At 36.3% G+C, this 21,642-nt stretch overlaps 1 protein-coding gene across 41 annotated transcripts in view; it reads right to left on the bottom strand.

The window, feature by feature from the left end:
• Positions 1-21,642, bottom strand: part of CCDC102B (coiled-coil domain containing 102B) — a 428,597-nt gene that overhangs the window by 226,141 nt on the left and 180,814 nt on the right. For 4 of the 41 annotated variants that reach the window (XR_010151991.1, XR_010151987.1, XR_010151990.1 and 1 more), the window contains one exon: positions 7,689-7,755. The exons of 34 other annotated variants lie outside the window; for them this stretch is intronic. Coding sequence is in view for 1 of the 7 variants with exons in the window: in XM_063795838.1 (XP_063651908.1) it covers positions 7,750-7,755 (6 nt within the window). In the remaining 6 variants the exon portion in view is untranslated. Of the gene's footprint in view, positions 1-2,364; positions 2,512-7,688; positions 7,756-14,849; positions 14,994-21,642 lie in introns of those variants that run through there. 3 more of the 41 variants (XR_008540667.2, XM_063795838.1, XR_008540666.2) reach the window with 3 other exon arrangements.

Here is a 21,642-nt window from a genome sequence, read left to right as displayed (position 1 = left end):
TCTTGGCTTCCTTTGTTTTCATCCTAATTCCAATTTTTAATAGTTTGCTAATTTATTATCCCTGGTGGAGAAAACTCCAAAATGTATAAATATTGATCAGAATATTTGTCTTGATTTGTTTATAAAAAACAAAAGTGTCAAGTAAGAGGTTGGTGTTTTATTGTTTTCTTTAAAAAATGTCTCAGAGATATATATTGATAATATACTCCTCAAAATAACTGGTTATTAGAACTGTCTATTGTATTGGTGTTAATGACTGAATGTTCATCAGGGGGCTTTTTGATGATTCATCAGGCAGAATCATCATTGGCATGTACCCTTATAAAACAGCTGATATCTTCCTAAACATCTACTGGCTGAAAATAACATCTTCCACTTTTAAAAAATTAATACTGCTCATCTGAATTAGTAACCACCTATAAGTACAAAATGAAACAACTTATGTTATAGCTTAAAGCATCGACCCATAGTAGGTACTCCTAAAATAAGAATAAAGAGGTGTTGCTACCACAAAGCAGGCTTTGTGGCCAAAATGTCATAAACAGAAACTGAGAAAAGGAAAGGCAAAACTAATTTGCTGATTTGGTGCTTCCTTTTTCTAATCTGATGTCACCCCCTACCCCTCAGCGGAGGACATGACAAGGAGAGAAAAGTAATAAAGAGACTCGGGCCTCCCCTTTTGGGTGTGCTGTGGTTCTAGCCCCGTCTGTATATTTGAATCACCTGGAAACAGGAGTCACCAAAAAAGGTGCTGATACCATCACAGCAAGCCAGACTGATTTATCAGACTCTGGGGAGTGGTATCTGAGTATTTCTGAATCATCTCTCCAACTAATACTAATATGAAGCTAGGTTTGAGAACTAACGAGGAATAGTTTTATACATATTTCTATATATTTTGTAATACAGAAAGCCTCATTTTGTCAGAGAAGTTGTAGATGGTGGTAGGATAGGAAGACGTGGTAGAATGCTTTTCCACAGCATAATTGGAGGGCTGTCATTTTTGAGAACATTGGTTCTTCCATGCATCCTTTCTGAGTGCCTTAGTGGATAGCAGTAGCCCCTAAGGTGTGGTTTGTCGGCCAGCAGCATTAGCGTCAGCTGGGAACTTGTGAGAGCTGCAAATACTTAGGCCTGTCACAGACTTGCCCAATCAGCAAATCTGGGGGTGGGCACTGGTAAACAGTATTTTAACTAGCCCCCTGGGACTCTGGTAACCCACTAAAATTTGAGAAGCATTTGGCGTAAGTGTTTGTACAACTCAGCTAATCTCAAAGGGATCAAGAGGATAATTTATTTCTTCAGTGCTTAACAAGAACCTTGAAGTGAGGACCAGCATGGGCTTGTGTGCAGATGGTGGGAGTCCACGCCAGGGAACAATTGTTCAGGCCTATTGATAAGTCCCCTGAACTACCTATCTCCCCTCACATAGAAGTTCTTCTGAAAAGCTGAGCACCCAGAGGATTTCAATGTTGCACTTTTGTTGATACATCCAACCAAATCTGGGTGTATATGGGTGTTTATTAGTCCATTTTCATACTGTTATAAAGAACTGCCTGAGACTGGGTAATTTATAAAGGAAAGAGGTTTAATTGACTCACAGTTCAGCATAGCTGGGGAGACCTCAGGAAACTTACAATTATGGCAGAAGGCAGAGAGGAAGCAAGACACCGTCTTCACAAGGTGGCAGGAAGAAGTATGGCGGAGGTAGGGGGAAGAGCCCCTTATTAAACCATCAGATCTCGTGAGAACTCACCCACTATCACAAGAGCAGCATGGGGGAAACTGCCCTCATGATTCAATTACCTCCACCTGGTTTCTCCCTTGACACATGGGATTATGGGGATTACAATTTAAGATGAGATGTGGGTGGGGACACAAAGCCTAACCATATTAGGTGTATAAGGAAAATGTAAGCAATGGGTACCTAAAAATAGAGATCTGATAAGTTTTGGGGGGAAGAAGGGAAAAGGGGGCTGAGATGCAGAGACTGTACCACAACATCAGAAGTTTTAAGACATATTGTAGTAACATAGGCAGTTCAGAAACTTCAATCCTAAGAGAGTTCCTTGGTTGCTAATGATGCTACTTACAGCCATAAACAGAATGAAACAAGCACTTCAGGGAGGTATAATAGCTGTGGGACAAGCAGCAAGTTTTGCTGATGACGGCCACAGATCCCTTGCATAGTTGGTAATTTAAAACCATTTCCCATAGGATCCATATATTCATTATTATGAATCTCTTAGCTGCAAATGCAGGCTAACCATGTCTCAGGTGGAATGTGATCTGTGTTGGTGACTACTCATGTGTGATATTGTTTTCTAGGTGATATAAAGACAACAAGCTTAATGCAATTCTGTTACCAAGGTCGCCACTAACTCTCTTTAATTTCTGGCTCACAGGAAGGCAACATTATTCAAACAATGCTTTTCTTCACTCTTTAGTGTGAACCTGTGTTTGAATACTTGCTTCTTGTTACATATCCTCATAGGATTTCAGGTGTCTCATCTATAAAATGGGGGTGATAAAATACCTATCAGCTAATTTTTTATGATGTCATATTCATACCATACATAGCACAAGGCATGGCACATACTATGTGCTCAATTCGTGGCAGTTATTTTAGTATTAAATAATAACTTAATATTATTTATTGATTTCAGTAAAATAATTATGTTGGTGTCATACACACTTTGTATAGTTTGCATAGGTATTTTATTACAAATATATAAAAATACATATATACATTTTTGTATAGCCTGATTTCTGTAGTGTACAATAAATGTACATTTCATATACATTTTTTGTATACACACTAAGTACCTATATTTACGCCTGGAAAAATTTTCTTGGGAGTTACATAAATTGCTAAATGATTCCCTGTTTTTATTAAAACATGACAGAATGGTAAAAAAAAAAAAAAAGAAAACTGTGTGTGTATGTTTCTGTATGTTTATATTTATATGTTTTCATTTAACAGAGATCCTCCATGTCCTTTTTTGGAGTAGAAGGCAGTATAGTATAAAGGAGGAAACAGGGGCTTTTGAATCACATTGACCCATTCAATGTAATATATTGAATTTTTTTTATTGCAAGCCATCTAAAAAGGCAACAGAGATCAAAAGGCTAAGTAATGTCAGACTTGAGCAAGTCACTAAGCCTTTCTTGCAACTTCCATGTTTGTAAAATATCAATAATAAAACTTATACCCAAGATCATAGTTAAGGTAAACCCACATAGCAAGTATGAGCAGCTGGCTTATAATAGGTGCTCAATAAATAACCTTTCTCCCAATGGGAACCTTATTTGTGTCCCAGCTCCATGAAACCGGACTCACCTGGACAAAATCTCTGGGTACAGGTGAGGAATGGGTTTATAAAAACAGAGTAGCAACCTGGGAGAGAAGAAACTGCAACACCTAAAGAGGGAAAACCTGAGGCTTCAGAAGGCACGGGGAGAGAGATCCACCTGAGTCAAGCAGCAGGCATGGCTGGAGCTGCTGGGCCTTTTATCATCAACCACAGCTCATGAATGCAGACTTGTCTTGTGCATGCACAAACGCACAGACTGGACAACTTTGTTTCATTTGAACTGATAAAAATTCAAGTGCTGCTTCTGACTCCCAACTGGCCTTCGGTTATGTATGCGTGGCTATTGAATCTGCAAATATGTGGTGATTGTGTTCTTGAGGCCTAACCAAATCAACATAATACTGATCCAAAACAAGTTCAACAATTTCCAAACTAGGGTAACCTGTGTCCCCTCTGAGACAGCATAAGCTGTATATCAGCAATTCTTGTATGAGTTGCAATTAACAACCCATAATCTACATCTTGGCTCAACAAGGAGAAAGATATGTAGTCGTCAACAATTTCTGCTGTCTTAATTAACACTGTTCAGGTGGACCAGTGCATATGAGCCATAAGATGAGAAGTGAAAATGAATGATTATCTGAAATAAGACACGCTACTTCTTCTGGGGGCTTATTCAATAGGCTGAGTGCAGGATTTTGGTGTGCATGGCTGAGATCAATATTGCTGATTGGCCTCATACTGCTGATCAGAATTCTGTTGATAATAGCACTAATCAAGTGTTGTATGAGACAAACTGAATGAAATCGGACCCAGTCCCTATCAGAGCATCAAATCCAAGTCCCAAGAGTAGTGGTGTTGTGTTAGTTGTTGCTGTAACAAATTATGACTAACAATGGTTTACACAATACAAATTTATTATCTTGGAATTCTGGAGGTCAGAAGCCTGACATAGCTCTCACGTGGCTACAATTGCAATATTTTAATAGGCTCTACAGGAGATTTGCTTCTTTGATCATTCAGGTTGTTGGCAGAGTTAGTCCCTTGTGTTTGTAGGATTACGCTCCCCATTTCTTTGCTGGCTGTCAAGCGGAGGCCTTTCTCTGCTCTTAGAGCCTGCCTGAAATCCTTGGCTTGTGCTCGCTTCTCTATCTTCAAAGCCAGCAATGGCAGGTCAAGTCCTGCTTATTCTACTGCCAACTCGATTGCCTTAATTTTCTATATTTTAGGACCCTTGTGATTACACTGGCCCCATGGAGATAATGTAGGGTAATCTATATATGCGATGTTAACTGATTAGCAGCCTTCTTTCCACCTGCAAAACTCTTTTTGACATATAAGTAACACACTGGCAGTTCCAGTGACTAAAATTTGGATAGCTTTGGAAACCATTATTCTGCCTACCATAGACATACAGTTAATCAGGCAAAGAGAGAGAGCTTGTGTGGGGAAACTCCTCTTTTTAAAAACCATCATATCTCATGAAACTTATTCACTATTATAAGAACAGCACAGGAAAGACTTGCCTCCGTGATTCAATTACCTCCTACTGGGTCCCTCCCACCACACGTGGGAATTCAGGATGAGATTTGGGTGGGGATACACCCAAACCATATCAAGGACTAAGGCTAGAATATTGGAAGAGGCCTTAAACGTTTCTGTGTATCACTGCTGAGGGCACCTCTGAAGTAGCTAGTCCTGTTCATAACTAAGTAGGTGAAGGTGACCAGGGCATGACACTTTTACAACCTCTCATCTCTGGATGAGGACAACATTTGGAGCCCTTATGCCACCTTTGGCATGTGGAGCCATCTTTGGCCCATATACCATGGCTTGAAACTTGGGCAAAAGGAAGCCAGCCCTGCTGGTATGGTTTGGCTGTGTCCTCACCCAGAATCTCTTCTTGAATTATAACCCTCATAAACTCCATAATTCCCACGTGCCAAAAGGGAGAACAGGTTGAATCATGAGGTCAGTTTCCCCTATGTGGTCCTTGTGATACTGAGTGAGTTCATGATTTTATAAGCGGTTTCCACCTTCACTCAGCATTCACTCTGTCCTGCTGCCCTGTGAGAAAGGTGCCTGCTTCTCCTTTGCCTTCCTCCATGATTGTAAGTTTCCTGAGGCCTCCCCAGAAATGCAGCACTGTGTCAATTACATCTTTTTCTTTTATAAATTACCCAGTCTCAGGTATTTCTTCATAGCAGTGTGAGAAGTGCCTTTCCCCTCTCACCATGATTCTGAGGCCTCCCCAGCCATGTGGAGCTATAAGTCCAATTAAACGTCTTTTTCTTCCCAGTCTCAGGTATATCTTTATCAGCAGTGTGAAAATGGACTAATACACCACAGTACCTAAAAGTGGACCTAATGTCTTTCAATAATAATTTTCCAGGTTTGCCAAACATCAGATGGCCGTAGGTGTGTGACCTTATTTCTGAGATCTCTATTCTGTTCCATTGGTCTACGGGTCTTTTTTTTGTATCAGTACTATGCTGTTTTGGTTACTGTAGCCCTGTAATACAGTTTGAAGTTGGGTAGTGTGATGCCTCCAGCTTTCAGGAAAAGAAAAGCAAACACTGGATGTTCTCACTTACAAGTAAGAGCTAAATGATGAGAACACATGGACACATAGAAGGGAACAACACACACTGGGGCCTGTCGAAGGGTGGAGGGTGGGAGAGGGAGAGGATCAGGAAAAACAACTAATGGGTACAAGGTGCAATACCTGGGTGATGAAATAACCTGGACAACAAATCCCCATGACACAAGTTGTAACAAACCTGCACATGTACCCCTGAACTTAAAATAAAAGTAATAAAAATAATAAGAAGAATACTTTTCCTTGGGGTATGGCATCATTGCAGGTCTTGATAAAACTGAACTAAAATTTTGAACTATCCATATATCTTAATAATTATGACTGGGTTATTAAACAAGAATGCAAGAATATATTCAAAATTCACCACAACAATTATTGAAGACATTCTCTCCCTTAGAATAGAGATCTACATAAACTACAATATCTCAATACCATCTTTAGTAAACAAAGTACATTGATTAACTCACCTGAACATCCAGAAATAGTAATAAAATTGTCACAGCTAACTCAGAACTTATAAAGAAAAGTTTTCTGTAGCCTAAGTTTGCAGCAGAGTTCAAGTTCATACTGTGTATGGCTAGAAGAATAAGAGGACCCTCAGGAGAACACAGATCTGTGTAAGGAATTGCCTCAAATTCCAGTAGTATCGTGACTCTAACAAGATGAATACTTTTTCTAGACACCAAAATTCTGCTTCTGAATTTCCAAAAAAATTGTAATTAATCTCCAAAATAACCTGCTAGCATTGATTAGGAAACCAATGTTTTTTAGTTCAGCATGGGTAAAAATATATAAGAAATATAAAAACGATATTTATCTTGGGTATTATCATGTTAAAGCCTGGATTCCTACTAGAGATTAAAAATGTGGTCAATATAACAAAATCCCATTTCTATTGTCTCCCCTCTGAGTATATATTCAGTGTATATGTATATATACTCATGTACATACAGTGAATACTTAGTTTCATTATCACTTTAAATATTTTGTGTTGGTAACTAGTAGTTGGGAAAATTATTTAATATTATGACTTTAATAATAATAAATATGATATGTATCATAGAATACACCTTTCCAAAATAGATATAAGGGATAAGACTATAAAATGTATTGGGGAGTAGTTTTCTTCAACACAGATACGGAAAAAGCCTCCACATATTCCACTTGTAGTCTTAACACATGTGCACATAGATGTGATAATGTATATTCCCTTCTTTCCCTTTTATAAGCAACACATATTTGATAGCTAAAAACTGAATGCAACTTGCTATCCTAATAATGAATAACAAAATAAGATATAAATTCCCTGGTTTTTCTTAAAAGGAAGTTTATTTTTTATTTAATAAACTATTTTTCTTGAAGAATTACTGCTTGTGAATATTATGTTTGTTATTAATTTTAGAACTGCTATGAATCCAATGCAATGTAAATGGAATTCCAATTTTCTTAAATGAGAAAGACTATTTGTTGACATAGTTGAAAACCCCAAGGGTGTCTTAATCCAAACAATGCTTAATCCAGAAGCTCATTATGTCTTCTGTTCAGGTTTCTTGATATGTTCCCTCTCTCTCTTTCTAATTTAATTCCAAGTGGTAGTAAGATCTTTAACAGCTCCAAGTCTATACTTTTGCAGGTTTAATTTTAAGAGACAAGAAAAGGTATCTGTCTGAAAAGACTAACCATAATTACATTTAATTGTCTCTGATGCAGTTGCTTGGCCATACTAGTATACGTGGTCACTAAATGTTTGGATTAGTCAAACATGCATCACTCACCTGGAGGTAGACACAGAATCAACCATAACCATAGGATGTGACTCAAAATTTGGGGACGGAGTTAATTCTAGAGAAAAAAAATCAGTAAATGTTAAAGCGGAAGTCAGGGAATAGATACCAGGGGCCCTAAAACAAAAATCACCTAAGATTTATAAGACGAAATGAATGCTGACTCTCAAAGGTGTTTAATTTTGTAAGTTTTGCCTTGATAAAGTTGAGATTTATATATAGGTTTTAGGTTTAACACCTTCTGATATCAGATGAACAGATCATTATTCTAATAGAAACTTAAGAATTTTCTAATTGTCTTTACCCTCTTGGATTAACAAATATTTGGTGTACTACATTGGCATACTCACCTGATGTATATGTGGCTGTGCATGTTTGCATGTGTGAAGAGAGAGTAAACTATATCATATATACATATATATGTATGTGTGCATTATTTTGGTGTACATAAGGCAAATAAAATAGGTATATTATGTAGCACATTGTCCTTTTTCTTAAAAATGATGTTTATTTCCAGGTTATATCCAATAAAAATAACTTTTTATATTGCTATGGTGAATTGAAAAACACTGATTATAATGTAAAACATTAGGACTAAAAAGAGACATAGAAAGAACAAAACATAGCGATTCTTGGTAAATAAATAATAAACAGGTAATTTTCAGATGATGCTAAAAGAAAGCATCCGAAATAATTATTTGATATTGGGGATTCATAACTGGGGATTGATATGCAGGTTTTTAAATTAAAGAAACTAAGTTATTTCATTAGATACACCAAAAATAACCAGAATTGATGGACATAGCGATTAATACAAGATAGAAGGATACTTTAATCCCAGTGGAAGTAAATTTGGACAGACAGAAACAATGGGATGTAAGGTAAAGCTATTAGAAAAGGTCATAACATGACAATTCCCTTAGCTACGCTAGCTGAGTATAACGGAGGAAGAGTTAGCAGCTTAATTTCAGAGATCGCAAGACTCCTTTCTTTGCATCTTTCCCGCAGTTTCCACAGTACGTGTAGCTATGCTGAGCACAGCTACTCCCCAGGCTCATCAGCCATCATCAGATCCTTCCTGGAAATTCCATGACCAACCCAGGGTACTGTGGCGCTGTCAACACAGACTGGGAGCCCCAGAACCTCATTGACCTTCCAAGCATCTCTCCCTCCAAACCACTGCTCTCCCTTCACCCCAAGACACTTAAATTGTCTCCAAAAAGAAAAAAAAAAATGCTGGTTTTCAAGAAATTCAGTTTTCTCAGAAAGATACAAACGTTAACCAAACAAAAGAGCACAAAGCTATGAACAATGGGAGGCTGAAACACACTTCTCCACCTGGAGCTCTGATTCCAGGCAAAATCGTCATTTCAAAATCCCTGTCTGATTGTGTCATCCCCTTGCTTCCTACTGATTTCCTGCTGGGGCCTGCACCTCTGTGCTCACCGACTCACTCTAGTCACATTGGCATTTGCTCCTCTCTCCAGCCACACAGGGCTCCTGTCCAGACCTTGGGTCCTCTGCAAACCATGGGAGGCCCCTTGCCCTGATTCAGCCTACCCAGGTACCGATTTCCTTTCATCCTTCTGACCTCAATCTGAGTCATCATTTCCCAGGAGAAAGCAATGAAACGAATGTACTAATTTGTAACATTGAACAGAGTCACCTCAAGAGACTTTTTGTTGATGATTTGATTGACTTTAGTTTTCTCCAGTTGACTGTAAGCCTCATGAGGACAGCTGTCACATTGTGTATCTTGCCAACCTTATATCCCCTATCTACCTTGTATGTGCCTCAAACACATCTCAACATCTTTTCCAGCTTCCTTCTAGTTTTCCCTCATGTACCACAAAACATCCACATTTCCCTGACTTCCTGGAAGCTAGAGCTGCAGATTAGATTTAGATGCTGGAAAAAACAGATCTGGATTTGGAACTGATTAAAGCAGGAAAAGAGGCAATAAGGAGATACAGAGCTAGCAGGCCCAGTTCTGTGGGAAACTTTCTCACCCTCAGCTAGGGTTGAGTGATCATGGAGTGAGCCGATGGGACAGTGGCATCCTGACCCCTGCATCTTCTGGTACTTCCCAGAGGTGCCCATTCTTTAGTTTGGCACATGCTGTGGTAGTCTACTGGGTGTTAGGTCAGCATGCCCAGTGAAGAGCTGGTTCCCCTAGTCCTTCCAAATCATCAAATTCCTTCTATTACATATGTAATAGCATAGATAGATAGATGCATATCTATCTATCTATTTATTCTGTTATCTACAACCAAACTAACTGATCTAATATTAAGAAAATGTTTGTTGACTACATGAATAAACGAAGGAATAGATGCTAACTGAATTTACATGAAATTTCTCATACCTATAATAGATAAGATGTGATAACTTACGCCTTTTATTAAAATAAGGCTTAATATTCCTTGTCTCTGTTATTTACATATTTCAATTCCACATGAACTAAAGAAGGAGAGGGATTGCAACTTTTGTAAACTCATTCTGCCTATATGTCATAGAAAAAAACACTTTACCTCAGTTTGGAAAAAAATCTTCATTCGTACTTTACAACTATTAAAACTAAACACCGACTGAAATTGATTTTTTCCTTAAAATGGGTTACATGCTAATAAGCAAAAAGTGGATAAGACACGTGTTATCAGAAATAATGAGAGAGGCATTCCTCATATGGTATTAGGCTGATGAAAAAATGGCAAAAACCTCAATGACTTTTGTACCAACCTAATCTAAGTTAGGCTAACAAATAGTTACTCAAATAAAAAGAGTAGAAAACATTACAACTAAAATAATTATTGAATAAAGGACAAATCTGGATTTCAAAAATATTGTAAATTCAAATTTTCTTTTTTTCTATATTGTATATACAGCCAAAGGACAAAGTATTCATTATGAAATGCTCATTAATATGGGTAAAAAGCATCTCAACTACATTCACCCAAATTGTGCCAAATAAACCATATATTTAGAAAAAAATGAATTCATTCTATCTGGCATAAGGCAAGGTAGGATAATTAACTTTAAATAGCTTAAGGTAGAATTATTTTTGTAATACATACCCAGCCAGTTAATCATGTGTCCATATGCTACCACTCCTCACACCTGCCTCACCTTGGCGGGGAAGACTTCTCACATTTCGCTGCTCCTTGCACATGCTGTCAAGGCCAATGCCACTAAACAGCCACCAACCTGTCTCCAGCACAGAGCTTCAAGCGTGAGTGCAGCAGATGGGAAAATATACTTTATTTGTGATATCCATTTAAATGTAACTAGAAGATATATAAAATAGCCTTGAAAATACATCACTTGAGATTACCAATAACAAAATATATTTATCTCAATCGCTGCCCTCATTCACGTTTCTCTCTCTCTCTCTTTCTGTCTCTCTCTCTCTCTCTCTCTCTCTCTCTCTCTCTCTCCCCCTCCCCAATAGTGCCTAAATCAAAAATACAGTAAGTCCTCACCTAAAGTCATCCATAGGTTCTTGGAAACTGTGATTTTATGTGAAACAATGTATAACAAACCAATTTTACCACTGGCTAATGGATATAAATGAGAGTTGAGTTCCTATGGCTTGTTTCTGGTCACAAAAACATCATGAAATTTAAAAATTAAAATCCGCAAATGCTTCTAATATTAAACACTGAAATAAGTGTGAGCTATACACACATTTAAGAAAGACTCATAAAAATAAGACAATTATTTATCCAATTTCTGGTGAATCACTGAGGTCGGAGATAGTAGTGGTGGTGTGATAAATAAATGAATAAATGTTTCCAAACTGAAGATTGTCAAGGGCACCTCCAGCCTCCATGCAATCCAAAAACAAGCACATATAAGGTGAGTTTGCTGAGGACTTTTTTATTGCATGGTTTATTTTAATGCATCCACAGGATGATTGCATGCTTTATAAATTTTTATTTTACAATAATATGTATTCATTCCTTTTCCAACCTGTTTATTCCAGTTCAGGGTCACAGGCGGCCTGAGTCTATCCCAGCAGCTCAGGGTACCAAGTGGGAACCCACCTGGACAAGACACCGTCCCACTGCAGGGCCACTCACACACCCGCAGTCACTCAGCCTAGGACCATTTACACAGGCCAATTCACCTAGCAGATGCGTCTTTGGGATGTAGGAGGAAACAGGAGTAACTGGAGGAAACCCATGCAGACAAGGGGGGAGTCTCAAACTCCACATAGTGACTGCAGCAGGGAATAGATTTTGTTTCTCTTACTGTTATGATGAAAGACATTATTTGAGGACATACTGTAAGCTAAAATATTTTGCATATTGCAAAGGTTATTATAATGTATTTTGAGAAAATTCGTGGTGATTTGTCATTTTCCAAATATAGTGCACATAAAAATTACCTATGTTTTAAAATATATGTGCTTCTGGGTCCCAAGTTACATGCCTAGTAATTCCGAAGTTTTACTTCAGAAAGCACCCTATCTGGCAGAGATAGGACCATGATCCAACTTTTAAAAACACTGCTGCAGGAGATAAGAGCATCTAATGAAGTTGCACTGTCTCTGTATGTAAATTTATTCATATATTGGAAATAAATGGAGGAATGTGTTTTCAGAGTAATAGAATAGGAACTGCCTGTGAAGTAGAAAGTGATTTAAAATTACACTTTCTTTAGCTTTATTGACTTCCTGTTAAATTACACTTTCTTTAGCTTTATTGACTTCCTGTTTGGTTAGTTTTGTTTTGTCTTTGTTTTTTTTTTTTCTTTTGAGACCAAGTGTCACTCTGTTGCCCAGGCTGGAGTGCAGTAGCACCAGCTCGGCTCACTGCAACCTCTGCCACCCTGGTTGAAGTGATTTTCCTGCCTCAGCCTCCCAGGTAGCTGGGATTACAGGCGTACAGGCATGTGCCATGACACCCAGCTAATTTGTGCGTTTTTAGTAGAGACAGGGTTTCACCATGTTGACCAGGCTGGTCTGGAACTCCTGACTTCAGGTGATCTGCCCACCTTGGCCTCCCAAAGTGCTGGGATTATAGGTGTGAGCCACCACCCCTGGCTGGTTTGTCTTAAAGTAGGACCACACACACACACACACACACAGACACTAACCATCCAATGGAAAATTAAATAAAAGTTCATCAAAAGCAAAGAGATGATTCTTTCTAGTTACTGATGTATGGATGCTTTCTCTCCTTTATTTTTCTGTAATTTAGAGAGAATTAGAAAGGCTGCCAAATGCTGTGGGAATTTAAATGCCATTAAATTAAGCATAATCAAATGATGGGAAAACAGAAAGTGATGGCCAGTCACAGAGAAATAGGAAATGAAAAATATCTCAATTATGTCGACAACCATGTCAAATTCAACTGGGTGAATTAAAAAGACATAAATCCAGCAACTAGAAAGACTACAATAAGCTACATCAGAAGCCAATAGCCATTTTAGTGAAAATACACTGAAATTCCAAGGAAATATTGCGTTGTACACACGAACCCAAATTAGTGACATTTATTTAAACTCCATAGCTAAATTTTGAAAAACGTGATGAGATCATGGACTTTTGGAGTAAAGAGGATCTCAACTATTTATTCCAAACTCTGCATTTAGAAATTATGAAACTGAAGTGTATTACAAAGAGTATTACTTGGCCAAAATCACTCAAATAATAAGCATGAACCTAGGATAAGGGCTTCATTCTTTTTCTTTTCCTCTCCAGTCTCTGTTCCCATTTCTCTTATAAGTTGGACCACACATTTATTAGTTGCCTCTTAACAACCAATACAATGACTAAAAAACGTATATACTATCCTCACCTTAAAGACACTGTCATCATATAAATAACTATATTCAATGCAAATATATAGGCTAGATTCTAAGTTTTAGTTTGTGCTGACACAACTTGTGACTTGTTAAAACAGATTTCCAGGCCCCACATCTAAAGCTTCTGATTCAGACGGCCTAGGATGGGGCCTGATAATTTGCATTTGCTAATGTTGCTGGTTTAGATACTACATTTTGAGAACCACTGGGCTGGACTGTTAGTGTGTGAGTAAAAAGCATTAAACAGAGTTTGAATGTTTTAATGTATGTTTTTCTTTATATCTAACTGTCTAAAACAGTACTTAGAGAGTAGTGTTTTACGGATTATCAAAATACATCAAGAAAGTGTTATTTTTAATAGAATCAGGAGGCTGTTGCTCTTTTCTAACCCAGGACTGAAACTATATAGACCTTACTAACTTTGTAGAAAATTGTCTTCTCTCCAGGATCAAATCTCAAAATTTACTTTAATCAAGTAGCCAGATGATATCAACAAGTCAGACAAATGTACTGTTTTGAGCATGAAAAATAACAAACGTAGTGATTTGGGTTGGTGTCACGCTACTGTTCTTGTAAAAATTTACAAAATATTTTCTTGAGTTCGGTAACAGCTTTTACAAAACCAAAATGGGATTGGTTAAATTCATATTACTAAGTAAATGTATGCTGACATTTTGGTTCCTGGAGCTAATTTTTTTTTTTTTTACTTTTATTATTTTTTTTTCATGTTCAGGGGTACATGTAGGTAAATTCATATCATGGGGGTTTGCTGTACAAATTATTTGATCACCCAGGTATTAAGCTTAGTACCCATTAGGTATTTTTTCTGATCTTCTCCATCCTCCCACCCACCACCCTCCTGTAGACCCCAGTGTCTGTTGTTCTTCCATATGTGTCCATGTGTTCTCGTCATTTAACACCCTCTTGTAAGTGAGAACATGCTTTATTTGGTTTTCTGTTCCTGCGTTAGCTGGCTAAAGATAATAGCCTCCACACTATTCATGTGCCTGCAAAGTATATAATCCCATTCTTTTTTGTGGCTGCATAGTATTCCATGATGTGTATGTACCATATTTTCTTTATCCAGTTTACTGTTGATGGGCATTTAGGTTGATTCCATGTCTTTGCTATTGGGAATAGTGCTGCAATGAACAGATGCATGCATCTTTATGACAAAATGATTTATATTCCTTTGGGTATGTACCTGGTAATGGGACTGCCGGGTTGAACGGCAGTTCTGTTTTTCAGTCTTTGAGGAATCACCACACTGCTTTCCACAACAGTTGAACTCATTTACACTCCCACCAACAGTGTATAAGCATTCCTTTCATTTCACAACCTCACCATCATCTGTTGTTTTTTTTTTCCCCTTTTTAGTAACAGCCATTCCCAGGGCTAATTTTTCATTTTTCATCTTCAAACTCTGAAGCCTTAAGCCATTGGTTCTTATGGCACAGCTTTCATCCTGGCTGAGAAAGAATGTAATGCCTAAAGAGGAAAGATTTCAGAGGAAGTCAAACACAGCACTGAAAACAATATAATGTGAATAAAGAGCCAATTGTTGACTTCATGAGTTGCTTTTTAAATTAGAATTCTAGAATTAAGAATTAACTATTTCTACAGTAGAACTATTCTTGTTTTCCTTAGAGGTAAAAGGCAACTTACTTTCTCGGAGCTAAATGTGCTGTGTGTCCTCAGCCCTGTCTACATCTGTGACACTAGAAACTCCTCCTGGCCCAGGGAGCTCTCATATTTTCTGTGATCAATTATTAAAACCTTGCAACTTTAGAGGGGGTTGGTGATATAAAATAACATCATTCTGCTATGCCTTAAAATGCCTTCTTACCATGATGAACCAGACCTCACAAAATATTTAATTGTAGTGTATATCTGCCAATTCTGCTGTACTATCTAAACATCCTAAAAAGAGTTGCTCTCCATTTTCATACCTAATTGATTTTTGTTGATCTATCCAATTCCCCATCTTATTTATTTATTTAGACAGTCTCACTCTGTTGCCCAGGCTGGAGTGCAGTGGTATGATCTCAGCTCACTGCAATCTCCACGTACCAGATTGAAAGGATTCTCATGCCTCAGCCTCTGAAGTAGCTAGGATTTCAGGCACGTACCACTGTGCCCAGTGAATTTTTATATTTTTAGTAGACACGGTGTTTCACCGTGTTGGCCAGGCTGGTCAAATGATTTGACCGGGCCTCAAATGATCCTCCTCCTCATCTTCCCAAAGTGCTGGGATTACAGGTGGGATTCCCAGTCTAATTCTCTATCTCTTTTATAAACCATTTCATAAAAGGTCATCTATTTGCCAGCATTCCCCCACCAAAGGATTTTTATCTTGCATTTCTGTAATTCTGTCTTATTTAAAATTAGAATAAAATACAAACAAAAATTACATTCCAAATATGAAGCAGCAGAGGAAGCTATTAAGGTCCAGATGCACTTTTAATCACATGAAATCTAATTTTACTCCCTATATGTGATCTGATCCTGCTGCATTTTCAGTCTGTCATTGTGATAACCCCCTTAATTAGTTTATCAAAATCATATGCACATAGCCAGCCAGTCTTTCAGCTTCCCACAGTTGATTCCAAACTAAATTTATTAATCTCAAAAAACTATCCTTCTCAAAAATATTACATTTTGTATATTCAATATCAGGGTTTTTTCATCCCTGGTCTATTCCTATTTTTTAAAAAGTAATTGATGATGACATCTCTTTACTGATCGTTTGAGATGCTTCCACATCTAACACATACTGAAGTGCATGCTTTTACTTTGTGAATGAAAATGTGAAAATACTTATTGGTAGAATCTGATTTTATAACAGCCAGTCTTTATTGGTGATCCTGTATGAAAATGGCTAATTCACAGTGAATATAGAACTTCCTTTAACATAGGTCATTTGGGGAGGGGAGGGATATATTGGCAAAAATAACTGTTTTGAAATAAAAATAGTAGACTAGATCGTTATTTTTTTCCTTTTAATTTACATAAACAGATACCATGATGCATTCCTACCTACAACTAATTGCCTTACTTTTTCTTTTGTTCCTCTTTCCTTTACTCTTCTTTCTTTGCTTTTTTTCCCTTCCTCCCTTCCTTCTTGTTTTCCTTTTTTTCTGTGTCTTCTTTCCTGCCTTCCTTCTGTGTTTCATCTGTCATTCTTTTTTTTTTTTTTAACCATGCCAAACTATGTCTTTGGAATCACATAGATGGAGTAAACACAATTTGTTAAAACTAATCACTGTGGATAGTCTAGTTTAAGAAAGCTAAATTACCAATCATTACCTTATATGTAGTAACAACAAACCAAAGAAGGTATATAAAAATTTGATCTGGATCAGTACTCGAAGAGCCACTTAAACACAATTAAAACTTTGGAGAATAATAATATACATTCATACACTCATATAAATCTGTAAATTTAAATGAAACATAATATGTAAGTAACCAATATATATGTACACAGATGTATATTATCCAATGCTAAATTTTATCACTTACTACAGTATTCTTAATAAATCCATTAATATTATTTAAGTTTGAAGACCAAAATCAATATCACACTGATTTTGTATAGTAATAAGTTGTGATTACTCTGACACTGAATGCTATGTTTTTAAGAAGTCCAATAGAGGAAAATGTATTTAAAAATGTCATTTAACTAATATTTGGGTTAAAATCATTTTTATTAATGGTGAAAGTAAACAGAATGCATACAGTTGCTTTAGTAATATTGGTCTAGATTTCCCAAGATCAATAATGGGTGTGACGAGATGTCAGCAAAAATGGCAAGGTAGGCAGCTTGAAGTGTCCATCTTGCCACAGAAACATTGAAAAAATCAAGGAAAAACAGCACAATCCACTTTGTCAGAACTCTGGAAAGCAGTCAAAGGTTCATGGAATCAAGCAATCGCTGAGTCAATAAAAGACAACTTAAATATGGCAGGAAAGCTTTGTGGTGTTTTTATTGTCCTTCAACGTCTAGCATTACCCTGACCCCAAGCCAGACATGACAGCACAAGAAACGAAAACTACACAACAATATCCTTTATGAATATAGATGTAACTATCCTATATGCAATACTGGAAAAGGGAATCCAATAGAATATTAAGAAAAATTTACACTGTGACCAAATGGGGTTTATTCTAGAATGAAAGAGTAGTTCAACACAATAAAATCAGTCATTTAAAACACCACATTAACAAAATGAAGGAAAAAGCATATTATCTCAGTTGATGCAGAAAAGCATATGATAAAATGCAATACTTGATCAGGGAGAAAAAAGACAACAATAAATTAGAAAAAAGTTGAAAATTTTTCTCAACATAGTAAATGGCATATGAAACACCTGCAGCTAACCTAATAATCAATTATAAAAGTTTGAAAGTCTTCCCCCTAAGATGAGCCCCAATACAAGCGTGCCTCCTTCCATTACTGCTGTTTAACGTTGTACTAGAAGTTTTAGCAAGAGCACTTAAGCAAGAAAAAGAAGTAAAAGACATGCAAATTGCAAAGGATAAAGTAAAACGTGTAAGATAACATGATCTTATACATAGAAAACTCCAACAAATCTAGAAAAAGAAATTTACTACAGCTAATATACAACTTCAGCAAAGTTGCAGGAAACAAAAATGAACACACAAAAATTAGTTGTGCTTCTACATATGAGCAACGATCTAAAAAGGAATTTAAGAAAATAAATCCCATTTTAAGTACACCTGAAAGAATAAAATACATAGGAATAAATTCAACCAAGGAGGTTAAAGACTTATCAACTGAAAACTACAATACATTGCTGAAATAAAAAGACACAAATATATGGAAAGATATATGCACAGATAAGAATACGTAACATTAAACTGTTAATACTCTGAAAAGCAATCTAAAGATTCAGTGAAGTCCCTGAAAATTCCAATGGCGTTTTTTTTTTTTAATTTGCAAAAATGATTCTCAAATTCATATGGAATTTCAGGAGGCTTTGAATATCCAAAATGAAATTGAAAAAGAGCAAAGTTGAAGTACTCGCACTTCCTAATTTCAAAACTTACAGCAATCCAAACAGTATAGCACTGGCATAAAGATAAACATTCACACCAAAATAATAGAATTGACACCAAAATAGTTGAGAAATAAACCATACCTATATGGATAATTGATTTTTGATGAGTATGCCAAGACAATCCAGTGGCAGAAAAAAATAGTCTCTTCAAAAAACGTTGCAGTCACAACTGGATATTCACATGGAAAATGATGAATGTGGACCTCTTTCTTACATATACAAAAATTAACTCAAAATAGATTAATGGTATAAATATGACAGGTAAAAGTATAAAAGTATCAGAAATAAACATAGGGGAGAATCTTGGGTTTAACAATGGGTTTTTAGATATGAAACCAGAAGCATAAACGACAAAAAAAAAAAAAAAAAAAAGAATTCGTCAAAATGTAAAACTGCGTGTATCAAAAGAAAGTGAAAATATGACATAAACAATGGGACAAAATGTTTGCATTTCATACATATGAGTAGAGTATCCAGAATATATAAAGAATTCTTACAATTCTCCAACAAAAATACAACTCAATTTAAAATTAGTCAAAGAGTTTGAGTACACATAACTGCCAAGAGGATATACAAATGGCCAATAACACATGAAAACATCTTCAACATTATTAGTCATTGGGAAAATGCAAAGGAAAATCACTATGAGAAACCAAACCCACTGGGATGAGTATAATTCAAAAATAAAAAAACAAAACAAAACAAAAACACAAAATAACAAGTGTTGCCAAGGATGTGGAGAAATAAAAACCCTCACGTATTGCTGGTGGAAAGGTAATGGGTTCCGCCATTATGGAATACAATTTGGCGATTCCTCCACAAGTTACAGAGATAGAATTACCATCTGACTCAGCAACTCTACACCTAGATATATACCCCAAATAACTGAAAACAGATATTCAAATAATACATGTGCATGCATGATTAGAGCAGCACTATTCAAAAGAGCTAGAGGTAGAAACGACTCAATATCCACCAGCAGATGTAGAAATGAACAAATACCAGACAGGCCAAAAAGGAATGAAGTACCCAAAAAGGTGTGAAGTAATGATGTATGCTACAATGTGCATGAACCTTGAAAACATTATGATAAATTTAAAAAGCCAGACATAGGCCGGGCGCGGTAGCTCACGCCTGTAATCCCAGCACTTTGGGAGGCCGAGGCAGGTGGATCACGAGGTCAGGCGATCAAGACCATCCTGGCTAACATGGTGAAACCCCGTCTCTACTAAAAATACAAAAAATTAGCCGGGCGTGGTGGCGGGCGCCTGTAGTCCCAGCTACCTGGGAGGCTGAGGCAGGAGAATGGCGTGAACCCGGGAGGCGGAGCTTGCAGTGAGCCGAGATCGCGCCACTGTACTCCAGCCTGGGCGACAGAGCTAGACTCCGTCTCAAAAAAAAAAAAAAAAAAAAAAAGCCAGACATAAAAGATTATATATCGCATGATTCCATTATTTATATGAAATATCCCAAAATCCAGAATGACAGAAAGCAGAAGTGCGGTTGCTAGGAGCTTAGGGGAGGGAGGAATGAGGAGTTACTGCATCACGCTTGCTTTGTTTCCTTATAGGGTGATGAAAGTGCTTTGGAATTAAATAGACAGGGCGGTCCCATAACACTGTGAATCTACTAAATACCACTAAATGTTCACTTTAAAATGGTTAATTTTATGTTATGAAATTTCACTTTAATGAAAAAGAGAAGAAAAAAGAATAGTGAATGGTTCAGATCTATTAATCTGAGTTTACACTAATCTTATGATTTTAACTCAAACTTGCATTTTAGTTTTAATTTTAAATAATCTTTGTAACAATAGTGTTTTATGTCCTTTTAAATAGGAAGGTAAATAATTATTTATCTCATTATTTTGTAATAATATAGTGGATTATTAGTAGTATGCTAGTTACATCAAACATTAAAAAATATATAATTTCACAGCTGACATTCGTAAATGTCATAATTTTTGCTACGATATTTTATTAAATATAAGTGATTTAAATTGTCAAATTTTGCATCTTTGTTTTCATTGGATATGGGTTAACATATCACCAGTTTGATACACATGAAAGAGATTTTAAAGAATAATATAAACTTCCAATAACCTTACATTTGCCTTACTGATAGAATAAAAGGTAAGTATAAGAGCTGAAAACAAATCAGGAAACATAATTAAATTCAAATAGTAATAACAGAAGCATCAATACTTAAACTTATGCATTTAACACACAGTTATGAGGATGTGCCAAACACTATATTTAGTAGGGACTGAGATTTAAAATTCATGATTTTAGCAAAACATAGCAGTGAATGGTATAAGAGAATATGAAAGTAAAAGGATGTAAAACTTATCTTATCACTAATTTATTCTTAGTAATAACGTTTCATATATGCAAAACCTTATCCACTTAAGTTTGCTTCAGCAGAGAATCATATAACAGGGAAAAGAATAAATCTCCTATTTTAGAATTAGATTTGTAAAATTCAATTCTGTGTGTGTCTGTGTGTGTGTGCATGCATTTGAGAGTAGGCATGAGCAATCATATTACATTAGGGTAAATGTCATACTACTTTTGCAATTTATTGATTGTTTCAAACCAGTAGGGAACTTTCAGTACATGCTTTCTACATAGCATTAAGAAATGGTACTTTAAAACTATAATTCTTTATCTCTGCTAACTTCAGAAATTACTTGGCAAAAGACCATTGTTCCACTCAGCCCAATAATCCCACCTATACACTTTAAAATGTGCACAAAATCATGGATGTATTTCTATGTTTCATGCAATAACTAAATTAAGAATTTACACAGGACCTACATGTAGCTTAGCACTTGCTGCAAGCAGGACATTCTTCAAAATAAATGATTTTCCAATTTAATTACCAAAATATAACACATTTTATATTTTAAAAACTTCAACTTTTCCATATATCAAAACCTCTCCATAATAACATAAATTTTTATTAATAGCTACATTAAAAAATAGAATTTCTAGGGTATTTCAGCTATAGAATCTATGTAAACAGTTAAAGATAAACAAGAAATGATCCAATATAAT

This window comes from Pan troglodytes, chromosome 17 (genome assembly GCF_028858775.2).
Source record: "Pan troglodytes isolate AG18354 chromosome 17, NHGRI_mPanTro3-v2.0_pri, whole genome shotgun sequence".
In the NCBI taxonomy this organism is placed as follows: domain Eukaryota; kingdom Metazoa; phylum Chordata; class Mammalia; order Primates; family Hominidae; genus Pan; species Pan troglodytes.
Note: the sequence above shows the minus strand (reverse complement) of the source record. Positions and strands in the feature narration are given on the sequence as shown.